The sequence below is a fragment of the Portunus trituberculatus genome, chromosome 17 (assembly GCF_017591435.1).
Source record: "Portunus trituberculatus isolate SZX2019 chromosome 17, ASM1759143v1, whole genome shotgun sequence".
Classification (NCBI taxonomy): domain Eukaryota; kingdom Metazoa; phylum Arthropoda; class Malacostraca; order Decapoda; family Portunidae; genus Portunus; species Portunus trituberculatus.
The window spans coordinates 21,452,234-21,473,188 of NC_059271.1; the positions used below are offsets into that span (position 1 = coordinate 21,452,234).

At 41.6% G+C, this 20,955-nt stretch overlaps 1 protein-coding gene across 4 annotated transcripts in view; it reads right to left on the reverse strand.

Moving 5' to 3' along the window:
- Window positions 1–4,382: 4,382 nt before the first annotated feature.
- The window catches only part of LOC123504823 (collagen alpha-1(V) chain-like), a 48,664-nt gene continuing 32,091 nt past the window's right edge, over window positions 4,383–20,955 (reverse strand). Inside the window, exons 4-29 of one of the 4 annotated variants that reach the window (XM_045255667.1) lie at window positions 19,388–19,550; window positions 18,784–18,996; window positions 18,438–18,608; window positions 17,900–18,085; window positions 16,514–16,649; window positions 16,289–16,413; window positions 15,915–16,112; window positions 15,639–15,755; window positions 15,336–15,524; window positions 15,044–15,250; window positions 14,732–14,938; window positions 14,372–14,623; window positions 13,648–13,809; window positions 12,724–12,778; window positions 12,510–12,616; window positions 11,969–12,346; window positions 11,434–11,703; window positions 11,121–11,282; window positions 10,728–10,943; window positions 10,366–10,595; window positions 9,850–9,972; window positions 7,966–8,034; window positions 7,122–7,300; window positions 6,366–6,553; window positions 5,831–6,046; window positions 4,383–5,307 (exon numbers count right to left, since the gene is read on the reverse strand). In XM_045255667.1, coding sequence (XP_045111602.1) covers window positions 5,152–5,307; window positions 5,831–6,046; window positions 6,366–6,553; window positions 7,122–7,300; window positions 7,966–8,034; window positions 9,850–9,972; window positions 10,366–10,595; window positions 10,728–10,943; window positions 11,121–11,282; window positions 11,434–11,703; window positions 11,969–12,346; window positions 12,510–12,616; window positions 12,724–12,778; window positions 13,648–13,809; window positions 14,372–14,623; window positions 14,732–14,938; window positions 15,044–15,250; window positions 15,336–15,524; window positions 15,639–15,755; window positions 15,915–16,112; window positions 16,289–16,413; window positions 16,514–16,649; window positions 17,900–18,085; window positions 18,438–18,608; window positions 18,784–18,996; window positions 19,388–19,550 — 4,675 coding nt within the window. In that variant the 3' untranslated portion in view covers window positions 4,383–5,151. The remainder of the gene's footprint in view (window positions 5,308–5,830; window positions 6,047–6,365; window positions 6,554–7,121; window positions 7,301–7,965; window positions 8,035–9,849; window positions 9,973–10,365; window positions 10,596–10,727; window positions 10,944–11,120; window positions 11,283–11,433; window positions 11,704–11,968; window positions 12,347–12,509; window positions 12,617–12,723; window positions 12,779–13,647; window positions 13,810–14,371; window positions 14,624–14,731; window positions 14,939–15,043; window positions 15,251–15,335; window positions 15,525–15,638; window positions 15,756–15,914; window positions 16,113–16,288; window positions 16,414–16,513; window positions 16,650–17,899; window positions 18,086–18,437; window positions 18,609–18,783; window positions 18,997–19,387; window positions 19,551–20,955) is intronic. The other 3 variants (XM_045255669.1, XM_045255668.1, XM_045255670.1) reach the window with 3 other exon arrangements.

A 20,955-nucleotide genomic window follows, 5' to 3' on the forward strand; every position in this document is an offset into this window, starting at 1 on the left:
TCTTTCTTTACATCTGATGAAGGACTTTTGTGCTTGCCCTAGGTTAAAGCAACGCCGATTAGCAAGCACGGAGTTATCTCTCTAAATACGACACAAAAATCTGTTTTATGGCTTTTATTTGACAGCGTAATGAAGTTCACCTGAGTTATACACGGCACTCAGTTTTCACACTCACATGAAGAAGCGGATCACGTCATGATGTTTATTTATTTTTTTTCCTCCTCTAGTGTATTGGCGCACAAGTGGAAGGAACTTAAGTATGTGCTAAAGTTACAGGCACACTGGTACCGGCGAGGGGGGACGGATCCGCCTTTCCCCTCACGGCAGCATCCCTGAATCCTAAACGCATCCCGGTCTCCCTACTCCCCCCGGCCGAGAGCTACTTCAGCTTGTTTACTCTGAGGTGTCCTTGTGAGCCCAGCGTTCACATCTCATCGCGAGACTCGATATCAGTCATCCATCAGTGAGTGGGGTGGGGATGGGAGAGAGATGGGGGAAGGATACACCTCTCTGTATATTTGTATATCCATTTATCTATCCCTCTCCCTCTCCTCCTCTCTATCTTACTCTTCCATCTCCACGCTCTTCATCAACACAACACCGCTACAACCGCACGCACCCAACCGTTCCTCACACACACACACACACACACACACACACACACACACACACACACAGAGAGAGAGAGAGAGAGAGAGAGAGAGTAGAATCTGTAGTTATGTAGGTGTTTATAGTACGTTTGAAAAGCAAATCTCACTAATTTCTCTCTCTCTCTCTCTCTCTCTCTCTCTCTCTCTCTCTCTCTCTCTCTCTCTCTCTCTCTCTCTCTCTCTCTCTCTCTCTCTCTCTCTCTCTCGTATCAGTTCATATAACGTGCTGGATAACATCAAACACTCCACAACGCTAATCGTAACTTTGTTTTTTTTAATTTAGTATTACTTTGATCGGTTGTAGTTGTGAATTCTACTCTGTCGCGTACATTATTAATAAAGAAATAATGAAATGTTTAATGAACTTTTTTCTCTGTCATTCAGTAGTTAAAGGTTTGTTTTTAGTCAGTAATTTATATTCATTTATCATATATTCATATTTTGAGTACTTATTTATATTATTTATTGGTATTTATATTCTTCATGCGAGACCGATCTAGGGCAGAATAGAATAGATTCTGAAGAAAAACTGCAGCAGAAGGACCATGACAGAAATGACCAGATTCAGTAAGAGTTTGAATCGTTCATCCTCAAAATTAGAGATATGTTTTTGCCAGTCTTTCGTAATAAGGATCGTCACGCAAAGCAGATCAGTTTCGCTAGATTTTTGTTTATGTTTTTATTTCTCTATTTTATCTTTCATCCATTTCTCTAATATGCCATAAGAAGATTTTTTTTTTATCAATATAATGATATGATTTGATATTTGTTTCCTTTGTGAATTATCTACTTAATTATCCAACTCCACTTTATCCTATTCTTTTTTTTATCATGATTAACTAATGATTGGCAGGGTGAAGTTTGGAAGCTATCTGTGTTATTGAATGAGTTTGTTTGTGTTGGGTAGCTTAGACATGTTGACAAGAGGGTTGGAGAGAGGCCTTACTACAGTAGGATCTCAGCAATGGACTAGTAATGATAATTTTCTATAAGGTAATGTTAGCGAAATTGACCGATGAAAGCCATTTAGATACGTACGTATTCGGAAACATACATAAAATCTGGATGCCTGAAAGACTCTGTACTGTAAGGGATTCTACTGTACATAGAGACTGATCATAGCGTAAGGTAATGCTTAATGGAATTCGTCGATGAAAGTCAGTTGAATATTCGAAAATATTCATTTCAAGGAAAAATCGAACTAGCATATTGACAAATTTACTGAACTCATCCACCGTCGAGAATGTTATTTTTATCTTTATCTAAAAGAAGAAAAAACTTAAGAATTTCTCCAGCTTTTCTTGGCTTATTTTTTCTTGTTTTTTTTTTGCTGCATTATGGGACCGCACTTTCCATTCTGCACTACAGTCACCCTTCGTATTACGTAAGAATTACGCAGGTCTTTTACAGAGGATTTCAAATTTAGACTTCATGGCTTCTTGTAGCTTCCTTTTTTTTCCTTATGTCTTTATCCCTTTATTGCTGCGCCTGCTGTGCCAAAGAAAGAAAAATATGAAAATTTTTCATGAACACAGAAAAGACGAGAGAAAATATGAGTTTAGGTTTGTCTTTTCAAGTCATTTTAGAGAATAAACTGATCCTTTTATGAATGAGGTTGTTAGGTGAAAATAACTAAGTAAGTGTGTTTATTACGGTGCATGTGCCTAGCATTTTGTTGCTATTTTGATTATGTTTTTTTCAGGCATTGCCACATGTAAGCCTCCTTGTTTCTTACTTTCCACTTATGCCCTTTTGTTCTTACAGTTCTCACAGCAGTAGTTTAAAATCTTAGGTATAGTTTTTCTTTTCGAATTATTACGAGTATGCATAAATAGGAGTGTAGTTTGGTGTCGATTGTGTCCTTACATAGTTATAAACCAGTCACGTAGCTTGATGTTTAGACATTTGACATTATTATTGTAACTCATGTTTGTAGACAACGCAGATTGAAGAGCACATTCCTGAGACACACCACCATTGCAGTGCCTTTGTGTGTGTGTATGTGTGTGTGTGTGTGTGTGTGTGTGTGTGTGTGTGTGTGTGTGTGTGTGTGTGTGTGTGTGTGTTTCCTCTGTTCAGTCAAGTGAAGGCAGACCATTGACGATGACTGCCTTCCCCCTCCGCCCATGTGGTCCCTTAGTGCGTGTACAGTCATCACTCACCGTGTGGAAACTGTAACTCGAACTCTTTCCTGTCTTTCTTCATGCATATGTTTGAAGCGCTGAGATTTTACTGACTTTTTTGTTCTAGTATGTTGTTGTTGTTGATGATTACGATGATGTTGATGTTTCTGCTATTTCTCTGTTATTGTTTTTGATGTTGTCTTTTCGTTTTCTTCATCGGACTATCACTAACATTAATATCATCATCATCATCATCATCATCATCATCATCATCATCATCATCATCATCATCATCATCATCATCATCATCATCATCATCATCATCATCAAGAATCACCTGATAAAATATTCATTACCTCCAGGTTCACTTTCCAACAGAATATAGCTGAAACCCGTTGATAGCTTCCTCAAATACAAATTCCCTGCTACAAACAAATAGAATAAGTTAAATTAATGGCTAGATAGAGAGACAGACAGACACAATAAGATAATAATTTGCTAGATCCCCCAACTGATTCCGTGAAGGTAGTAATCATTAAATAGATACCGTGAAATCACCAGTAATTTTTCTCTTTTACTCAAGGTCTCGCTGACTACCTCCAGACAGACAAAGGTAGATGTATCAATATACAGCTACACATTCTGTGAAAGTGATCATCGTTAAATAGATGGCGTTTAATTCCCAGAGATTTTTCTTTGTTTTGGTGAAAGTCGCATTAACAACCTCACTGATTTTGTAATAACAGCGCCTCTGCCAACCTTCAGGCATAGCCCATTTGTTCTTTAGCTAAAATGGCTCCATGACCTTGATAAAATGATTTACAGCTTCTATATGAAAAAAAATATTTGTTCAGTTATATTTTGTGTGTCGTAGTTTTTATTTCCTCTTTCGGTAGATTTTTATGTACCCTTAGTGTGTGTGTGTGTGTGCGTGTGTGTGTGTGTGTGTGTGTGTGAGAGAGAGAGAGAGAGAGAGAGAGAGAGAGAGAGAGAGAGAGAGAGATGGAGGGGAGGAGGGAGGGAGGGAGATTGAGCATAATGACAGCGGTGACTTCGTACTCTCTTTAGGCAGAAAAAGAAAAAGAAAAAAGCACACACAAGAGGTCTGAGATGTGTGTTTTTATTTATTTATTTTTTGTCACTTGACCACACACATCCACACCAATGTACGTAATGCGTGCGCGCATTAGGTACACACACACACACACACACACACACACACACACACACACACACACACACACACGGCCCGGTAGCTCAGTGGTTAGAGCGCTGGCTTCACAAGCCAGATGACCGGGGTTCGATTCCCCGGCCGGGTGGAGATATTTGGGTGTGTCTCCTTTGACGTGTAGCCCCTGTTCACCTAGCAGTGAGTAGGTACGGGATGTAAATCGAGGAGTTGTGACCTTGTTGTCCCAGTGTGTGGTGTGTGCCTGGTCTCAGACCTATCCGAAGATTGGAAATCATGAGCTCTGAGCTCGTTCCGTAGGGTAACGTCCGGCTGTCTCGTCATAGACTGCAGCAGATCAAACAATGAATTACACACACACACACACACACACACACACACACACATTCATAAAAAGGACTGATAAAAGAAACTCTACAATTATTATTCAAGAATAGATCCATTCTTGCTTAATAAGAAAACATAATTGGACACTTCTTCCAATAGGACTTTATACACATTGTAAAAAAGGCTAACCTTAAAGTATAAGCAATATCCTAAATCGCCCCCAGAGAACAGAGAGTAGGACAGCGGGTGAAAGTAAGGAACAGAGAAACTGGCAGTGATTCCTTCGACATCTTCCTGACTTATAATAATAATTAAGCACATTAACCCCAACTGTATACACTTTGTACAATTATTACACACACCATCGCCGCGCCTCACACCTCGACTTGGGGCACGCATCATCTCACTGTCCAGCCCCAAGCCTCGCGAGTCGAGAGGAGGATTTTCACAGATGCTGCTAGCTACATCACTAGTACGATCTCCACTACGGCAAGTCCGGGTCAGGTCGGTCGTCAACACTGGGTCCTGGCCTTGAGTATCTGGTACCTGGTCTGAACTCGCGCGGGTTGTCATCAGAAAGTGTATCCAACATAATCGTAAGATCCATGGTCGTGTCCTTGTTACGAAGTCGTTTCCACATTGAAGAGCGACTGCCATGTCTGGTCCACGCACACTCTGCTCCCTCCACGCGGCCTCTGTAGCTTCTCTCTGGCTGCCTCCAAGTTTCCACGACCTCGGAGGGAAGTAGTGGCCGACAGGAGTAGACGGACGTGCAACAACAGAAGGCCACGAGTTGAAAGGCTCAGACGAGCGCAAAACAGACTGTAGAGCCGCTCTGTAGGGTCCTGGGCGTCCTACAAAGCTACTTGAAACACACTGGTCCCGCCTCGAACCCGAACGCTTGGTTGGGCAACCCGTAGTCCGTAGGTTGGAAATCGACAAGAGGCAGATGTTCCAGTGTCTTCGAGCGAACCTCAAATACCGTTCGGGCTTGTCCTCCTGGTACTCCACTTTTCGTCTGGAGAGAGAGAGAGAGAGAGAGAGAGAGAGAGAGAGAGAGAGAGAGAGAGTTACTTTTTATCTTTTTTATATCATTAGTACCAAAGCTTTGAAATGCACAGATTCATCCTTGATTCTAATGCATTAATGAGATAGAATAGGAATCCTATGAGAGTTAGTCAAGCCACCTATATGTAGGAGTTAAATCATGTTAAAAAATGTTACTCAGATATCTAAATAGACAAACTGATAGATACTTAAAAGAAAACTAGCTTAAACCTAACCTAGCCCAACCCATCTTACAAAGTACTCATAGACGTGAATTCGCTGATCTTTATATGATTAAAAAGAGGAGAGTACAAACATACTAGATACAAAACTATAATAATGTAAGACTAGGATTAGACATAATGTAGCCACTTAAGGGCTTCCGAAGCTAACTCTCTCATAATAATTTTTTATTTTTATTTTTATGCGATTCAAGGAAGAATACACTAATAAGAAGATATGATGACATAAATAGGTATAATATAGCCACTTACAGCGCATCCGTCAGTAATAACATTGGGTTTGATGGTGTCGATGGAAAATATTTGGTCGTCCTGCCCCATGAGTCTGATGGCTTTGTTGTGGTTGAGGTTCTCCTCGTCAAACCACGCCTTGGAACGGATGCAGGTGTAGGTGAAGTTTTGGTACGCGTACGAGGAGAGGAGTCTAAGGAAAGTCATCTGCACTACGCCCGTCGTCTCGTATGTGATCTGCGTTGAAATAGGGGACGAAGAGAAGCATTAGTCTTGTCTTAGAAATTTAAACTCTATGATTCCAATGTAGTCCTTTCAACGTCAGGAAGAGTGGTATGTAGAATTAAATAGTTTTACTCTCTCTCTCTCTCTCTCTCTCTCTCTCTCTCTCTCTCTCTCTCTCTCTCTCTCTCTCTCTCTCTCTCTCTCTCTCTCTCTCTCTCTCTCTCTCTCTCTCTCTCTCTCTCTCCTCTCTCTCTCTCTCTCTCTCTCTCTCTCTCTCTCTCTCTCTCTCTCTCTCTCTCTCTCTCTCTCTCTCTCTCTCTCTCTCTCTCACCCTAAAGCCACCCCGCAGCCCTGAGAACCAGGCGCCATCCCGTGACGTCCTCCTCCAGGGAATGTTGATGATCTTGGAGGAGTGGATGTCTGGGAATACGCAGGTCTCCCCAGACACGGTCATGTTACAGAAGACGTAAACAGCATCGTCAGGCATTCCGAGGTTAGGGTCAATCCAGTACCAGCCGTCTGCAGGAAAAGTAAATGTAAACACACACACACACACACACACACACACACACACACACACACACACACACACACACACACACACACACACGGCGCGCGCGCGCCGTTACTTAATCTATAGGAAAGACGGAAAAGAAGTTTGAAGTGCATAACCTGTAAAGAATAAATAAAATGCTTTCCTTTAGCAAAGAAATCCAGTATTTGACTACAAAACTAAACTCTTAAGATGGAATAAGCAGAAATACAGTTTACCAAGTAGACCAATATACCAGTGGAATGTATTATCATAGTAATGTGTTCATGTGCAAACAATATATTCAGCTTGTAGTTTAAGATATAATGATTTTATAATAAAACACTGGATATATTGAGTTTGCACGAGAACATAGAAATACATTGGAAGCTGCAAGAATCTATCTGTCCTATGGGTGGTTGTTCCTATATAAAGCATACCTAAGTACTTCCACTAATAAAGCAACATAAGAAAATTATAAATCTTGTGAAAAAAATAGAATGGAAATAGGCAAATTAATAAAATTTAAACAGTTAAGTGAAATGAATATCGAACCTTTGAACTTGGGGTGTCCGTAGAAGAGGTCCCTGCACGTCCTGGCGGGATTGTCCTTAGTGCCGATGGGCTTTTTCATGCGCTCCAGGTCTTGTCTCATTGTGTAGATATTGGTGTACATGTCCATCAGCTTGGCGTCGAATTCATCCACCGTTTCACCTTTGCTTCTCTTCTTGTTGCTGCAGGACATACGTGAAGCCTGTGAGCCGCCGGGAGGTCGAGGCACAGGTACATATAATGCAGGTAAGAGAGAAAGGTAACAGTGCGAAAAGAGAAAAGATAAGAAAGTGGAAGTCAAAAGTTGAAGGTCACATTTGATTGAGTACTACTGGTCACATATGTGCAATAGATGTGATTGTCATGATGTGGAAATGAAGTTGTTAGAGACAAGTTCTATTCGCATTTGGCCATGGATATGAAGTTGGAAGGATGACGAAATATTTCCTTTATGCAAGATGAAGATTTTAAGGCTGTCAGGTGAGGCTGATGGGGCCAGGCGAGTCAAACAAGGACTCGTAGGGAATGTTAGCAAAGCAATGTGAGGGATGAATAAGATGTCCAGGACACAGCAGCACCTGCGAACAGTCAAGTGTCGTCACGATCTATTTATCTTAGATGATCCACACCAGTCAAAATTGAAGGGAAGCTAGACGCACCTGGCAGAGGAAATATTCATCTGTTCCCCTCAACCTAATCCTCTTAGAACTACATGACCATCTTGCCCCAACACCAGGCACATTGCTGTCCTCCTCCTTGCAACTTGTCCCTCATTTCGGTCTGTGCCTTCATTACTGGAAGCTGAAGTCACTCACTGTGGCAAACAAGGATCGGTTTCACTACTAACCTTGCCCCGCCATCACCAGTTTTTCGGTGTCTGTTAGCACGCTGTCGGCGCCTTCGACGACTGTCCCGTCTGTAAGAGTCACGTGTCAGAACACAACTAGGTTTGCGTGTCCTGTGAGGATGACTAAAAAGAGTTCTGCAATCCTGGCGTTGAGTAGTGTTTGTGTTCTCTGTCTAGTAAAAGAGGCAGAAGGGGTTGTCTGTATTGTCTGTTGAGTGGCTGCCTGACAGTTCTGGGTGTTTTGCAAGGGAGCAAGAATTCTCATCTCCTCTCCTGTAACATTTTAAGGATGTTATACTCCGAAATTAAGAAATTTCATGGACTGGAATTTACCCATATATGAATGTGGTAAAGAGTTTTATAATCGAGTTTTCCTACTTTATATTCATTCATTTTAATCAGATCAAACAAGCCAGTAGCCGAGCTTGAATTACTGAATTAACACGGCGTCCGTCAAGTGATATACCTCTAATTTCTCGCAATATTTGATGTAATTTTCAATAACTTATTTCCCCGATGGCTCGTTACTGCCTCCTTTTGACCTTCATTGAAATGAATAAAAAGCAGCACGCGATGAGAAACTCAACTATTCACTTCCTGTCATTAGCTTCACACATGCAGGAATATAACATAACTACCTGACACTAAAACACAGCAAGCATGAATAAAAGCACATTCAGATTAAGCCTATCGCGCTGCACTACCCAACACTGCCAGGTGATACTGCACGTAGGACAACACTACACGTGGAGTGACGTCTCCTGTGGCCTATTGTACGTGGAGACGCTACTCTCCCTGGTACTTAACTGTACTTGCGAGATGGCACTTACTGATACTCTTTGCATGCGGAGGGACACCTGCCAACACAGATGGACCATGCAACACAAAAGGAATATTTTATGTTACAAAGCTGGTAATGTCTAATCTATGCACTTATGGAATTGATGAGACACATTTTTGCTTTCACAACTCGTACAATTAAAGGATCCCATTAATATTACAGAAAAATAAATTAATAAAGTTTGACACAAATCATATTGTACCTTTATTAAATAAAAACCATTTACTTTTCTTTTGTAAAAACGAGGTGTGCAACATGGTTCTGGCTGCCTGGCGACTGTTTCCCTTGCAAAATGCAAGACGCTTGATTGCTTTACAGAACACAAGTTATGAATATTTTCGCTAACTGGCACATTTTTAAAACAATCGTTACAAGTGTGTTTTAATCATCAGAACTTTCAATTTCTTCACACGATGAGCAAATATGTTTAGAAATGTGTTGTCTTTTTCAATCTGTGTCCAGGCAGATACATTGCGCCACGGTTGTTCTTCAGCAATGGTGGCCTCACAGCCTTGTTGTGCCCTCATCTCCTTTGAATTGTTCATAATTCATTTTATGATGCTTCAATTCACTAGCAGTCCAAATGGCAAACGAATTTTTGGTATGGCTTTCATGAAGATGAAAAAGTGCAGCATCTGATACTAAGAATTTAATTGCACTCTTTCCCTGACCATTGGAGGTGGTGGGTGCAGTCATGGTGGGAAAAATAATGGTAATGGTTATGTTGGTGGATGTGGTGCTTATCTTTATAATAAAAGTAGTAAGAAAGTGAAGATTAGAATCCTACATATAAATAGTGAAAAAAGATGGTGGGTGTCATGTCAGCGCGCGATGGCGATGGTTGCCTAGGAAAGACAAGAAGCAGGGTCGCCACAAAGCTCAGTTCTGAAGCGAGGGTGCTGGTGCAGGAATGGCGGCCGAGTGTGGGCGTCACTGTAGCTGGCTTTTTGCATTCAAGGGTGGCCAGGAAGCAGTGCTGAAGAGTAGACAGTGCTCTCACAGTGTCATCAGGACGTGGTTGTGTCTGCGTCAACTTCACTCACCTAGCCGCCATGCCGGGTCTGAGTCTCCTGCGTCTGCCCCGCCTTCCTCGCCCAGAAGTAGGGGATGTGTCAGACTGTGAAGTGGGGTCACACTCCTCTCCTATTCTACAGTCGTCGTCCGCCCTGTAAAACCCTGTGGTCAGATCTGGCGTCGAGTCAGGCAGCGTCCGTGTCTCGTCATGACACATACTGGCTTGGGTGGCGCGCCGCTGTCATCTGTATGTCCTCAATATGCTACGTACATGAAAATTGAGTTCTTACCTTCTCTTTTGCTCATTGCATAACCTTAGGAAAGATGGTGCATCTTAGTGGCTGATGAAATCCGTTTTCATTAGCAAATGAAAAATATTAATCACTCGTGTAGGTAATTCCCTACTGTCCCCAACAAAATTTATTATACTCGGGAGTCTGCCTAAATCCTCTCCACCTTTCAAATTCCAGCATCGCTGGTGCCAGGTAGCATTTTTTGTGGGGTATGTACTGCCTTCGAGGAGATGAATAGGCTAACTGACTTACCCGGCCTCCCGCTTAAATCGTCCCGAAGGCGCGTCACGTTGGAAGAGCATGTCTGGAGGTAGTAGTGGCAGCTCCCCTGGAGGTCCAGGTGGCCCAGGAGGACCTACTGGACCGGTGTCTCCTTTTGGACCAGAAGATCCTGGAACACCCTTGGGACCTGGTGGACCTTCCATTCCGGGTAGACCGTGAGGACCATCCGAACCCTTCATACCAGGTGATCCTAATGGACCCTAGAAAAAAGGTAATGAGTAATTCCATTATTATATCTTGTAAAGTATGATCGATTTTTTTTTCTAAGACCACTCATTATGGTTTCCATGCTTTAATTTGTGTTCCAGGAGCGAAAGTAGAGTTATTCGTACAGGTTCTCCTTTCACGCCAATGGGTCCTTGTGGTCCTTTCATTCCTGGTTCTCCTTTCTCTCCCATGTCACCTTTTGGTCCAGTTAAGCCCATTTCCCCTCGATGACCCTTGGGTCCCTTGCGGCCACGTCTACCCTTCTGTCCTTTTTGTCCACTGTTTCCAGGCAGTCCTGGGAGGCCAGGTTTGCCCTCCTTACCGGGAGATCCTACATCACCCTGCCGTGATGAAAACATGTTAATCACAAGCCAGAAAAAAATGCTTTGTAAAACTTGAATATTTATTCAAATGGAAATGAATATCTCGCTTTACTGTTGATTTGGAAATGAAAACATCAAGTAAATGACCAACACAACTTCACATGTGTCTCAATTCATCAAGACAAGAATACTAACAGCCGGACCAGGTGAACCGCGGAGGCCAGAAAGTCCTTGTGGTCCAGGCAAACCTTGTGATCCTGTTGGACCGACAGGGCCTGATGGACCAGCAAGGCCTCGGTCACCTTTCTCTCCTGGTAGGCCTGTTGCTCCTTGCTCACCCGCCGGACCCTCGGGACCCTGTGAGGCCACAAAGAGGAGAGGTTTACTGCTTCGTCAGTTTCATAATGTATAATCTCCTTAATTATGTTAGCTTGAAACCCAACAAAATTTTATGATGTTACAATAACAAACTACTTTAATAATACATAGAGGCCTCTGCCAAACTCACAGGTTTGCCATTGGCGCCAGGCATCCCCATGGGTCCAGCTGGACCAGGCTCCCCTGGAGGACCAGTCTCTCCTTGCTTGCCATCTTCACCATCTCTTCCTGAAAGTCCTTTCGGGCCTTGCTTGCCTGGTTCGCCTTGTGCTCCCGGAAAACCAGGTGGTCCAGCATTTCCTTTAGGTCCAGGTGGACCAACGCGACCTCGACTCCCTGGGGAACCCTGAGGTCCTGGCTTTCCTTCTTCTCCTTTGGGTCCAAGTGGTCCCATCTTACCCTGCGAAAATTATAGATGTGTAAGTCAAAATCTATTTTCAATTAGAATCCAAAGTTTCTGTAAAAAGATATGTGTTATTCTCCGGAGAGATACAGTGGCTGATGATATGATATGTGCAATATGATACTTATTGTTATTCTATTTGTTACTAAGAGATAGTAAACCATGTAACTGTTGATGTGTATCTTTAAATACATCAAACCAAATGCCAGAATTACAGTCAAATCTACTAGTCCGCTAAGGAATCCCTTCATTGGCCACCTACGTGTTCTCCATCTTTTCCTGGTGGACCGGGTATTCCTTGCTGGCCAGGTTCTCCTTTTTCGCCTTGCTGCCCGTCAGGTCCAGTAGGACCTGGAAGTCCGGTAGCACCTTTGCTACCTGTCTGGCCAGTCTCTCCAGTGGCGCCTATCCTTCCAGGCCGTCCTCGAGGACCTATGTCACCCTTCTCACCCTTCATTCCAGCTATTCCTGGCAAACCCTGAAGTCCCGGTGGGCCTGCGGGACCGGCCACGCCGAGTGGACCGTCTTCTCCCTTTCTGCCGGTGCGACCCATTAGTCCAGGAGCCCCACGTTCTCCAGGGGCACCAGGAGTTCCTGGTGCTCCTCGTAGACCTCTTGGACCTTGTGCACCCAGTGGGCCCTGAGGAAGTACAAGTTCCATTCATTTCCAGAAGTGATGAATTGTGTCCCTGATTTCTCAGACGTATTTCGATAGAAAATAAAGTGAATGTGTGAGTATTTCATAACTTGAAATAAGATAATGCTTTATTGCTAAGGATATTATCAAAGTTAAGATTACTCACCTGGATCCCCTTGCCGCCTTTGAAGCCCTTTTCGCCTGGTGGTCCAGCTTCGCCTTTGTCACCGTCCTCTCCCGGCTCACCCACAGGACCAGGAGGACCAGGCAATCCTGTAAACAAAACACACATCTCATGTACCACAGATGATGTAACTATAGACTTGAACATACATTACAGAATCGAGTAAGATTGACAACAGAACAAGGAATTCACTTACCTCGTGAGCCAGGAAGACCATCCCGTCCAGTGGGTCCTGGAGAGCCTTGGTCTCCCTGTAGAGGAAGATGAGCTGTTGTCAATGTGGCAATGATATTGATAATAATGATAATGATAATAATAACAATAATAATAATAATAATAATAATAATAATAATAATAATAATAATAATGATAACAATAATAATAATAATAGTAATAATAATAATAATAATAATAATAATAATAATAATAATAATAATAATCATAATTACAATAAAAATAATAGTAATAATAATGATAATAATAATGATAATAATAATAATAATAATAATAATAATAATAATAATAATATTAGTAACAATAATGTTTTTTTCCGTATAAAGCGACACACCCACGCAAACTCAAAACCGACAAATGAATGTTTGGTGCCACCGTAAAAAAAAATTGTTTATGGTATATCTGATGTCACCATCAAGAATAGAATTAAGGTGACAGATTTGACTGAATAATCTAACGGTTTGAGTTAGTAGTTAAGACAGCCTTTAACACTCCCCTTATCAAGGGGGGACCACCTTTGTGTTTTATTGTATAAGATTATTGTTATTATCATTAGTAGTAGTAGTAGTAGTAGTAGTATTGTCATTATTGTTATTATTATTACTATTATTATTATTATTATTATTATTATTATTATTATTATTATTATTATTATTATTATTATTATTGTTATTATTATTATAACATCATCATCATCATCATCATCATCAGGATTTTTATTATCATCATGCATAGGAAAGTAGCGTGTCATTTATATATTATTAAGTTTAGCATAAATCTGATAGGGAAAATATCCGCTTGTACTTTTCCATTTACGTTTTTTCAAACTTTTTTAAAGATAAATTTTAACGTCCTTAATCACTTGTGAGAATTCCCTGTTACTTACCATCTCCCCTTTGGCGCCTGAAGATCCCCGGGGTCCTGGAGCACCATCCTTTCCTGGCGGGCCTTGAGGTCCTGCATTACCACCCAATCCCATGGCTCCTTTGTCTCCTGGGGCACCGGCTGGTCCTGGAGGACCCATCTCGCCTTTCAGCCCTGCAGATCCCTAAAAAGTACATTCAGTGGTGAAAAGTCTCGATACACTATGATACCAAAATATCTAGATCCCCCTCCTTTACTCGCCTGGTCCTGCTGAGGTTTAAACACCTCATCTACAAACGATTTCTTAAGACTTCTTATATTATTTGAATCCATACGTGAAGCCAAAAGCTATAACTTCCCGGTTATAGTGAAAATCAGTGTTGTTTTGGACATTATTATCATTTAATGAAACTTCATAATCTTAACTAAGACTACATAAATAACGGCATGGAAGCTATATATGGTAGGTGAGATTCCATCTACAGATAAACCAAATATATATATATATATATATATATATATATATATATATATATATATATATATATATATATATATATATATATATATATATATATATATATATATATATATATATATCCTATTCTTGATAACAATAAAAAAAACACCACAATTCTACAAAGGCCACCGGTGGGAGCGAAAAGAACAGTAGATGCGTTAGTAACAAATAGTATGTTCAAATCTTTGTAAATTTTCTATGGTTGAGATGTATGAGGGTTACTTACTGGGATACCGGGTAGACCTCTCTCGCCTGGGAAGCCAGGTAAACCAGGGGGTCCAACAGGACCAATCTTGCCAGGAGCACCCATGGGTCCAGGTGGTCCCTCTTTCCCTGCTTCACCTGGTCTTCCCTCCTCGCCAGGGACACCAGGGGCACCAGGAGGACCTGATTCACCCGGTGGCCCAGCTTCTCCCGCTGGACCCATTGGTCCCACCACTCCAGGAGGACCATCTGTGCCTTGGTTTCCTGGTTCTCCCTGAGGACACATGTAAGGCGTTAGACTCACCATCAAGCTGTCCAGGTAACTACTAACGACCCAATATTTCTGTTATTAGACAAAGGGATGACAATAGTAACAGCTTACCGGTGGACCTCTTTCACCTGCTGGGCCTTGAATGCCGTCTTTGCCGTTCACTCCGGGAGGTCCAGGAGATCCTGCAAAGCCCGGGGGACCCTCAGGACCCTGAGCACCCTGTGCACCGTTAGGACCTGGAGGGCCAGGCTGGCCAGTGTCTCCTTTCGGTCCTGAGAGCCCAGTTTTACCTCTGCGCCCACGGGATCCACGGAAACCCTAAGGAAATGCGTATTTCATAAGAAAAGATGAACAGATAGTGTGGAAAAATAATAGTTATTTCATATACAATTTTGTGAGTGATGGCAGATAGCATATACTCACCCTTGGACCCTGCTCACCCCGCTCCCCAATCAGGCCAGGGTTGCCTCGTTCTCCCTTGTCTCCAGGTCGTCCAATGAGGCCCGATGATCCTTTGTCCCCCTTGTCTCCAGGAGGACCAGGATATCCAGGAAATCCCGGAACTCCGAGTTTACCCTTTTCTCCATGAGGTCCAGGTGGTCCAGTCTCCCCTCGGGGTCCCTCGAACCCCTAGCAGACAGAAAATTGCGTTTGATATATCACTTGCCTGATTTAATAACATAAACTTTTGCCATGTGAAATTTATCGTCCTCACCTTGGGTCCTTCAGGTCCTTCCAGTCCTATCTGCCCCTCAGATCCTATATTTCCTCGTTCACCCTTGATGCCTATGTCACCTTTAGGTCCATCAGGTCCTCGTTCTCCCTTGTGACCCTTTTCACCTTGCAAGCCACGGTTTCCCTGATCTCCCTTCACTCCACGTGGGCCAGAAAACCCTATACTTCCCTGTCGAAGAATACACATTAATTTCTTGAAATTTTATCTGTGGTATTTTTATCCAAAATTTAGTGATATTTGTCTAAATATAGTCATTTCTTCAGTCATATATCAATTACTTACCCGGACACCCCTAGGGCCTTTATGTCCTTTAGGACCAACTCCTCCTGGGTTTCCTGGGTGTCCTGGGAGACCATCGGCGCCAGATAAGCCAGGAAGGCCTGGTTTACCTCGAGGACCCTGTGAAAAGATTTATTATAGTCATATGAAATAGTGTAACACATAAAGCCATAAATCTGTAATGTTTTCCTAAATTGTAGTAAGTGAATGAAGATATACGTAGGTATGAATGTTGACTGCATAAGAGTGTTAGAAATACATGAAAATATGTGTACTTGCCGCAGGACCCGGTGGACCCAGCAGACCTTGTGGTCCAGGGGGTCCTATTGGTCCCCCTGGACCAGACTGCCCAGGAGGACCTGGCTGACCAGAGGCCCCTGCATTTCCTTTAGGTCCTGTAGAACCCTCGCTGCCCGGGATGCCAGGGGGACCAGGAAGTCCAGGGAACCCTCTAGGGCCGATGAATCCTCTTGGACCCTGTGAACATTTGTATCCGAGGTTATCGTGATAATGTATTTCAGTACCGATTACCATTACGTACCCTGTTAATTTACATTTATCTATGGAATGCAATTTTTTGAAAGAAAGGTTATTAAGTGAGATTTACAAAATGTTCCTCCAGTAATCTGAGCCCAAGTAACACATATACTCACCATCTCCCCAGGCAGGCCAGTCACTCCAGGTGCCCCAGCCTCCCCTGGCATGCCATCATGTCCGGGCAAACCTGTCTCACCACGCATGCCTGATGGACCTCGATGTCCCTTCTCGCCAGGCATTCCTGAGACAAAGAAGACCAGAAAAGTTATATAAAAAGCGCATGTGAGTGTTTTAGATCATTTCTCTAAAAAAAATTGAAATTCTACGTTCGTACGCCTTACCTGGCATTCCTCGGCGCCCAAAATCACCCTTTGTGCCGGGAATGCCTGAGAGGCCCCGCTCCCCATCCCTGCCAGGCCTTCCTCTGCGTCCTCGCTGTCCCATTGGTCCCATCATTCCCCGCATACCTCTAGGACCCTGTCAAGAGAGAAAGTGTCTTCAAAATATCCTATTGCGTTGAAGATGTTAAGGATCAAACACGTCCACGTAATAATTTACATACAAAATGTTCATCATTATAGACTTTGGGCTGATATTGTTTTTCTAGCCTAAGATGGCAGTGTTTTCACCAATTGATCCATTCCATATATTCATTTTATTGTATTGCTCTTTAAAACTTGGGGTACAGTCCTCATACAGAATTACTTATAATGTTAGTTGAACTTCGAGACTTTATGTTGTCTGACCTTTATAAGTAGCAGTTGAGTGATGCTATATAGCAGAGAATATCTGCCATTGCCAGTGCATTATGTGACGTGTGTGTGTGTGTGTGTGTGTGTGTGTGTGTGTGTGTGTGTGTGTGTGTGTGTGTGTGTGTGTGTGTGTGTATTATATATATATATATATATATATATATATATATATATATATATATATATATATATATATATATATATATATATATATATATATATATATATATATATATATATATATATATATATATATATATATATATATATATATATATATATATATATATATATATATATATATATATATATATATATATATATATATATATATATATATATATATATATATATATATATATATATATATATATATATATATATATATATATATATATATATATATATATATATAGTTGTATTTATGTAAATTAAGCTTAAGTATACAAGTTAAGTTTTACATAGTATTATTTATGTAAGTTAAGCCTAAGAATACATTCAACATTACTTTAAGAAAACTCCATTTAAGTGAGGGATTCTTTTCTTATATGACATGAATAATTTTTAAAAACAACGCCTCTTGAGTAGGAACCGTTTCTTGCACACTATCATGACACATTACTCCTCAATCAGTCAATTTGTCAATTATTCATGACTGCCACAGGACCCAGTAGAACCAATCAGACTGGTTGGATGACTGAAATATTGGTGTGAGTTTTGCGTCGTCGCAATGAATCCTTATTCAATAATTCTTGCAGTGATGGTTATCATGTAGGAATAACACAGCCTCTCTTCCTTCGTCTCATTACTGAATATACCGGATTTTATCTTCAGAGTTTGCATTACATCCATTACAGCCATAACTGGAAACGTCTTGTCTAATACAAATATGACAGAAACAGCGTCACCACACGACTTCATAACACTTAATGACTAATAGACACACAATCTCTTAATCATTGTGTCTCCACTTACCGAAGCCCCCATGTCTCCCGGTTCACCCTTTAGACCAGTTTCCCCGTTAGGTCCCTCAGGGCCTGGTAGGCCGGTAAGACCCCTCGGACCGACGCCTCCCTGCATGGCCATCATGTGTTGAGACAGCTGTTGTTGAAACTGTTCCAGCATCTGGTCTGGTCCCTTCTCGTTACCTTGCAAGTTTAGCTGAAGAAGAAGGATGATTTCAGGTCAACAAGCAATATTTTTTCCATGTATTTTGTCTTATTTGTAAAAATGAACTTGAACTGAAAACAAAGACATTACAGATTATATACTTTTCATGTAGAAAAGAAAATAATTAGAAAAGAAAATGGAATCATAGAAGATAATTTATTTCTCCTGAAAGATTCAGTTCAAGAATGTGAAAAAAAGAGTTATACTGATTACAATAATCTCTTCACAAAGTTTTTTTTATTTATTTATTTATTTTTTTTTTTTTAGTTTTTTGAGACCAAGTAAGAAGGCTCCGTCTTCACTAATCTGCCTGAAAGCCAACACCAAGCTCGTTTCTACTTACTGGAATCATAAAGACGTGACCTGGAGGACCTTGAATACCATCGGTGCCAGGAATACCTCCCCTGCCAGGATCTCCCTTTTGGCCTGGTGGTCCTGGTGGTCCCGGTGGTCCAGGGTAACCTCTAAGAACGCCTTGCGGGAGGTATTGAGACACGGTGGCAGCATCATAATCCTGTGGTTGAAATTCTAAGATTAGATTATTTGATAAGATTTTATAATTAGTATGAAAACTAGCCCTTCATTTGCAGCCTATCCCTTCAAAGTACTGTAACAAGATAATATCGAATTCAATTTTGATTACGCCTTAAAATCCCTTTCCTGTGGCATTTCAGGGCATTGTCACTCACGGTGGAAGTGAAATTTTGGCCATCCGTCGTGTAGTTGTCAAAGTTTAGTCCCGTGTACACCGTCTGGTCATCGCTGCCGCCCACGTACTCTAGGTGCGTGGTGGTCAGTACGCTGGGATCTGGCAGCTCTTGGTCACAGTCGGGCATGAAGGTGTGGCAATGGTCGTAAGCTGCCTCCGGACCAGAGACCAAGTCCAGCTGTTGGATGTCACCCTGAGGAAAGAAAAACAGAACACTTATTTGGGAAGCAGAAAGCAAAAGTTATTTATGATGCCCTCGAGATGGTTGTTAAAACTAGGAAAACAGCCGAACTTTCATTGCCGATTAGCACCAACTTTGAAGAAAGAAAGGAAACGAGAGTAAACACTTGGTGGAAAAATAATATCATTCTTTACTTTCTGGAGTCCTAACGGGGATATCAAACTAGACTGACAAAAGAGAAAACATCCATATTATTCATAAATCAAATCTTACTGTGAGGAAGGAAAGAGGGAAGAGATGGCACTTATTTGAAGAGCTGAAAATAAAGTTAGTTCAGAAGCATTTATCGATCCCGGAGAACAAGTTACCGATAGAAAAACACATCAACTAATCCCTGACTCACAGCGAAATACTTGTCCTCGAGAAGTTGTTGGCCGATGAGGATGATTCCGGCGTTGGAGATGTACGAGGGCGAATCTCTAGGTAGAAGCTGATTGGTGGTGGTCTTACAATCCACGAGGAGGGTGACGCTATTACCCTTCACGCTCAGACCCAGCCTGTGCCACCTGAAGGGGACAAGGGAAGGTGAGTGGCAGACTGAGTGAGCGAGGTATTACTAGTTGAAGAGGGAAGGGAGAGAGGAAGAGGGTAACACACACACACACACACACACACACACACACACACACACACACATACACACACACATCGTCATCACCATCATCATCGTCATCACCATTATCACCGCTTTTCCCGTCACCGGCAAGAACCATGCATGTGTGATGTTTGCTTCATTGAGGTGTCGTCTCTGAAGAAATTCATCAATGATGTTGAGGATTTTAAGTCTGATTTGAAGAGCATTACTGCTAAAGCTGACAAGATTATGGAAATAGTTGATAATAAGATGGCAAGAATGGAAGAGATAAGTATCAAGGTCGATGAGGCAACAGAAGGCTTGGCGGGAGTTGCTGAGTCGCTGAAGTTTGCTGACTCGGAATATTCCACACCTTGGCAGGATGTGAAGAGGAAGAGGAGGATGAAAAAGAACCTGCTTGTTGTAGGGTAACTCAGGATTCTGAAGCAAATCTGAAGAATGAAGTTTCTCATGCTTTGGATGGAATGCAAATTAATGATACAAAGTTTGCTAATGATGGCAAAAAAAATAGTGATGAATTTTGCCAATGAGAGTCTGAGAAATGAGGCAGCCCAGAAACTGGAGAATGTTGAAAAGTTGACAACTAAATCTGTTCAGAAAATTAAACCCAAGATAATGCTATGTAATGTCCATAAGGAAGAGACTAAGGAAAGTATCATTGATACAATCGTTGCGAGAAATGACTACCTTCAAGCAGTTCCTGATATCAAGTCAAAGATTGAAAATATTTTTTGCAAACCAGCAGCAGGGGGCACAGTTCATTACATCATGAAATGTGATCCAATGATAAGACAGCTGTTATATCAGCATCAGGACAGGATTAAGCTTGAATGGAGTTTACCAGGTTCGCGACAGGTATCATGCACTTATCTGTTACCATTGTCAAAGGTATGGTCATACAGAGACAAACTGCAATGCCAAGAAAAATGGTGAGCATCCTGTTTGCTTTAAATGTGCAGGCAACCACAAGTCCAAGGATTGCACATCTACAGAGAAGAAATGCATAAACTGTGTGAGGTTTAAGAAACAGATTACTGACCATTCGGTGAATAATAGTTGCTGTATTGTGTTGGAAAGTGAGATTGACAGGATCAGAAATATTACAGATCATGGCTACTAATGCTGTGAGCTCTATGTTGAAATGTGGTTTATTAAATGTTCAGTCAGTTGGAAACAAGACAATAGAAATCAGAACTTTAATTAATGATGAAAGTCTGGATATTCTTGCTTTGACTGAAACATGGCTGAGTGAATATGACACTGCGAAAATTAAAGAAATGACCCCTGAAACTCATACATTTGTGCACATACCAAGG